Below are 3,009 nucleotides of genomic sequence, written 5' to 3' on the forward strand. Positions count from 1 at the left end.
TTCTGCTTTGTTCATTCCATTTTATCTTCCCAAACTTCCTCTATTCCATCCTATACGATTTCTGTTTTTGTTTTTCATAGTAGCTTCTATCAGGAGATTGTGAACATTGATTTCTCTATAAAACTGGGATCTTTGGCCAGACTTTGACTCACTTTGAGCTTCCACTGCCTCATGTTTAAAAGAAATTTAGCACATAGGGGCGCCTGGGTGGCTCAGTCGTTAAGCGTCTGCCTTTGGCTCAGGTCATGATCCCAGGGTCCTGGGATCGAGCCCCGCATCGGGCTCCCTGCTCCACGGGAAGCCAGCTTCTCCCTCTCCCACTCCCCTTGCTTGTGTTCCCTCTCTCGCTGTGTCTCTCTCTGTCCGATGAATAAATAAAATCTTTAAAAAAAAAAAAAAAAAAGAAATTTAGCACATAAAATATATCTCCCCCTCCAAGTGCTGCTTAAGATTCTAAAGAAATAATGACTTGAAAATCTATTTGAACATTTATTTAGCTCAACACAAAGATAATTCTTTTTTTTAAAGATTTTATTTTTATTTATTTGACAGAGAGAGACACAGCAAGAAAGGGAACACAAGCAGGGAGAGTGGGAGAGGGAGAAGCAGGCCCCTGCTGAGCAGGGAGCCTGATGCGGGGCTCTATCCCAGGATCACAGGACCACAACCCGAGCTAAAGGCAGCCACCCAACAACTGAGCCACCCAGGCACCCCAAAGATAATTCTTTTTTATTATTAGATTTGTCTCTTTATCAAACTGTGTCTCACATAGCAACATATTGTTTTCTGGAATACATGGCCTTTAAAAGATTAACACATATCTATAAAAAATAAAAATAATGGATCTCCACTTTTTGCTGACATAAAGGCTGTGGTTCTCAGCCATATGTCATTTGAGTTATTGGAAAACGTAGAGGCAAATACATATCCTGAACCAAAAATCTTTACATCAAGCATAACTGGCTTCCTACTTATATTACCATAAAGAAATGAATTCCATTGATTTCTGGGATTCAAAGATTTCAATACTTTTCTCAACCAACATTGGATGAGTTTAATGGAAGTTATTCAAGCTTTATATTTAGTATTTTCTGAAAATATGAAGCCACAAGTTAGATTTATATTTAATTTTTGTTTCATGTGGAAACCTACCAATATATCTAAATTTTATTCTTTCTCTCTACATTTCATATGTATACACCAAATTTTGTACTTTTCTTTCTCCTATGAAAAGAGATACAAGGACTTACATGGCTTAAAGAATTAGGCTTTCCTAATTCTTGAGATATTTATTTATACAAGGTTCCTATAAAAAGGAAAAAAATCTAAATATGAAAATTTTATTTCAAATTCTCCAAATTCTCTGATTTCAAAGCTTACTTTGTGAAGCAAATTAATCTTATATTAATCTTTACATACATATATTATGTCTATATTTTTGTATATTAATTAATATACCCAATAACACTAAAAGAAATTCCTACTCAATAAATACGTAATAAATAATAATAAAAACAACTTATGTGGATGCCAGGATAAATGTGTTTATTTACTCAAAATAATTAGTTCTTTTTAATTTTTGAAGGATGTGTAATAATTATGATTTCCATCACTAACGCAGCTATATGATTTAAAACTTAGGCTTATTGTTTAGTTTTACATTCTGCAAGAACCCATCTGAAAGCTAGACTGGGTGGCCGTAGAGTGGGTGAGCAATTAGTCTTTGGAGACCATAAAGAGAGTTGTTTCTTTTGAGAATAAAATAGCTAACATTCTGCAAAAAGATCTGGACATTCAACAAGTTAATCTGTAGAAGCCAGGTCCATAGATTGGTTTGTAGCAAAATGGCTGGAGATTATGAAAACCAAAATAAGTTGGGTAGCAGAATCTGGATCCACAGCCCAAGGTGGGGAAGCCACAGACTCCATAACCCAGGGGTCTGCAATCACTGGACCTACAGCCCAGTGAGTAGCAGCTTCTGGATCCATAGCCTAGAGGACAGCGGCTGCTAGACCCAAAGCTGGGCCCAAGGTAAGTCATCCAGCAGGGATTGCAGAGCGTGGAGGTCCTCCGGTGATAGCAGGACATCTGGCAGGGGCTGGACACCACCCAGGATGTCTGGAAGCTGGTGGGCTCACAGCAGGTCTCCTGACAGCCACTGGGGAGGGAGGAGCCCAGCTGGCAGGTGCTGGGAGAGCAGAGGTCAGTGCGGTAGACCAGGTTGCTGGGGTAAGAGCCACAGGAAGAGCCTGGGTAGCGCAGGTAGCCCCCAAGGGAGCGGGAGGAGAAGTTTCCAGAGCAGCAGCTGTAGGACATGTTCATAGGAGATGTGAGCTCTGCTGAGAAAACACTGTGAATACTGAATTCACAGAGAATATTCAGAGAGAATATTCTGAGGTTTATTCTACCTCCTGGACTGTGGCATTTATACATTCTCAGCTGTAGGTGTCGAAAGTGACAAAAGCTTCATCCCTATATTTGTACTCCTTCATTTGCATAGTATTAACTAATCATTTCTGTAATTGCAGCTGCATAGTTTCCTACCTATTGTATTTATGAGGGCTATAATAAATTTCGTTATAACACAAAGCCAAGGAAAAATTCTTACATCAGAAATGCTATGACTGTTTTGCATTAATGGCCATGTCAACTTGGCCAGGAATGTCCCTCCTTTTCTTCCTGGTATATGCTGTACATGTATCTGATCCTAGCTTTGCTGGGGTGTGAGTTCCTTCTAAGGGTGGAGATGAAAATGACATCACCTTTCTTTCTTTCTTTCTTTCTTTTTCTTTCTTCTCTTTTCCTTTCTTTCTCTTTTTCTTTCTTTCTCTTTTTGTCTTTCTTTCTTTCTTTCTTTCTTTCTTTTTCTTTCTTTCTTTCAATTTGGTTACAGGCATAGCTTCAGCTTTGCCAAAAAGCCTTCTAAAGATTGAAAACTACTTGTGACCATTCAGTTTTATCCAAAACTTATTTTCCAAGTATTAAATATTAATGCAGAGTATCTCATAC

General features: G+C 38.5%; 1 protein-coding gene across 1 annotated transcript; it reads right to left on the reverse strand.

Annotated features, from left to right (window-relative positions):
• Positions 1–1,293: 1,293 nt before the first annotated feature.
• KRTAP23-1 (keratin associated protein 23-1) lies at positions 1,294–2,316 on the reverse strand. Its single transcript, XM_036101098.2, is given in 3 exon segments — positions 1,294–1,306; positions 2,139–2,205; positions 2,208–2,316. Coding segments are annotated over 3 exon segments (189 nt in total).
• Between the last annotated feature and the right edge of the window lie 693 nt (positions 2,317–3,009).

This window comes from Halichoerus grypus, chromosome 1 (genome assembly GCF_964656455.1).
Source record: "Halichoerus grypus chromosome 1, mHalGry1.hap1.1, whole genome shotgun sequence".
NCBI classification, from domain to species: domain Eukaryota; kingdom Metazoa; phylum Chordata; class Mammalia; order Carnivora; family Phocidae; genus Halichoerus; species Halichoerus grypus.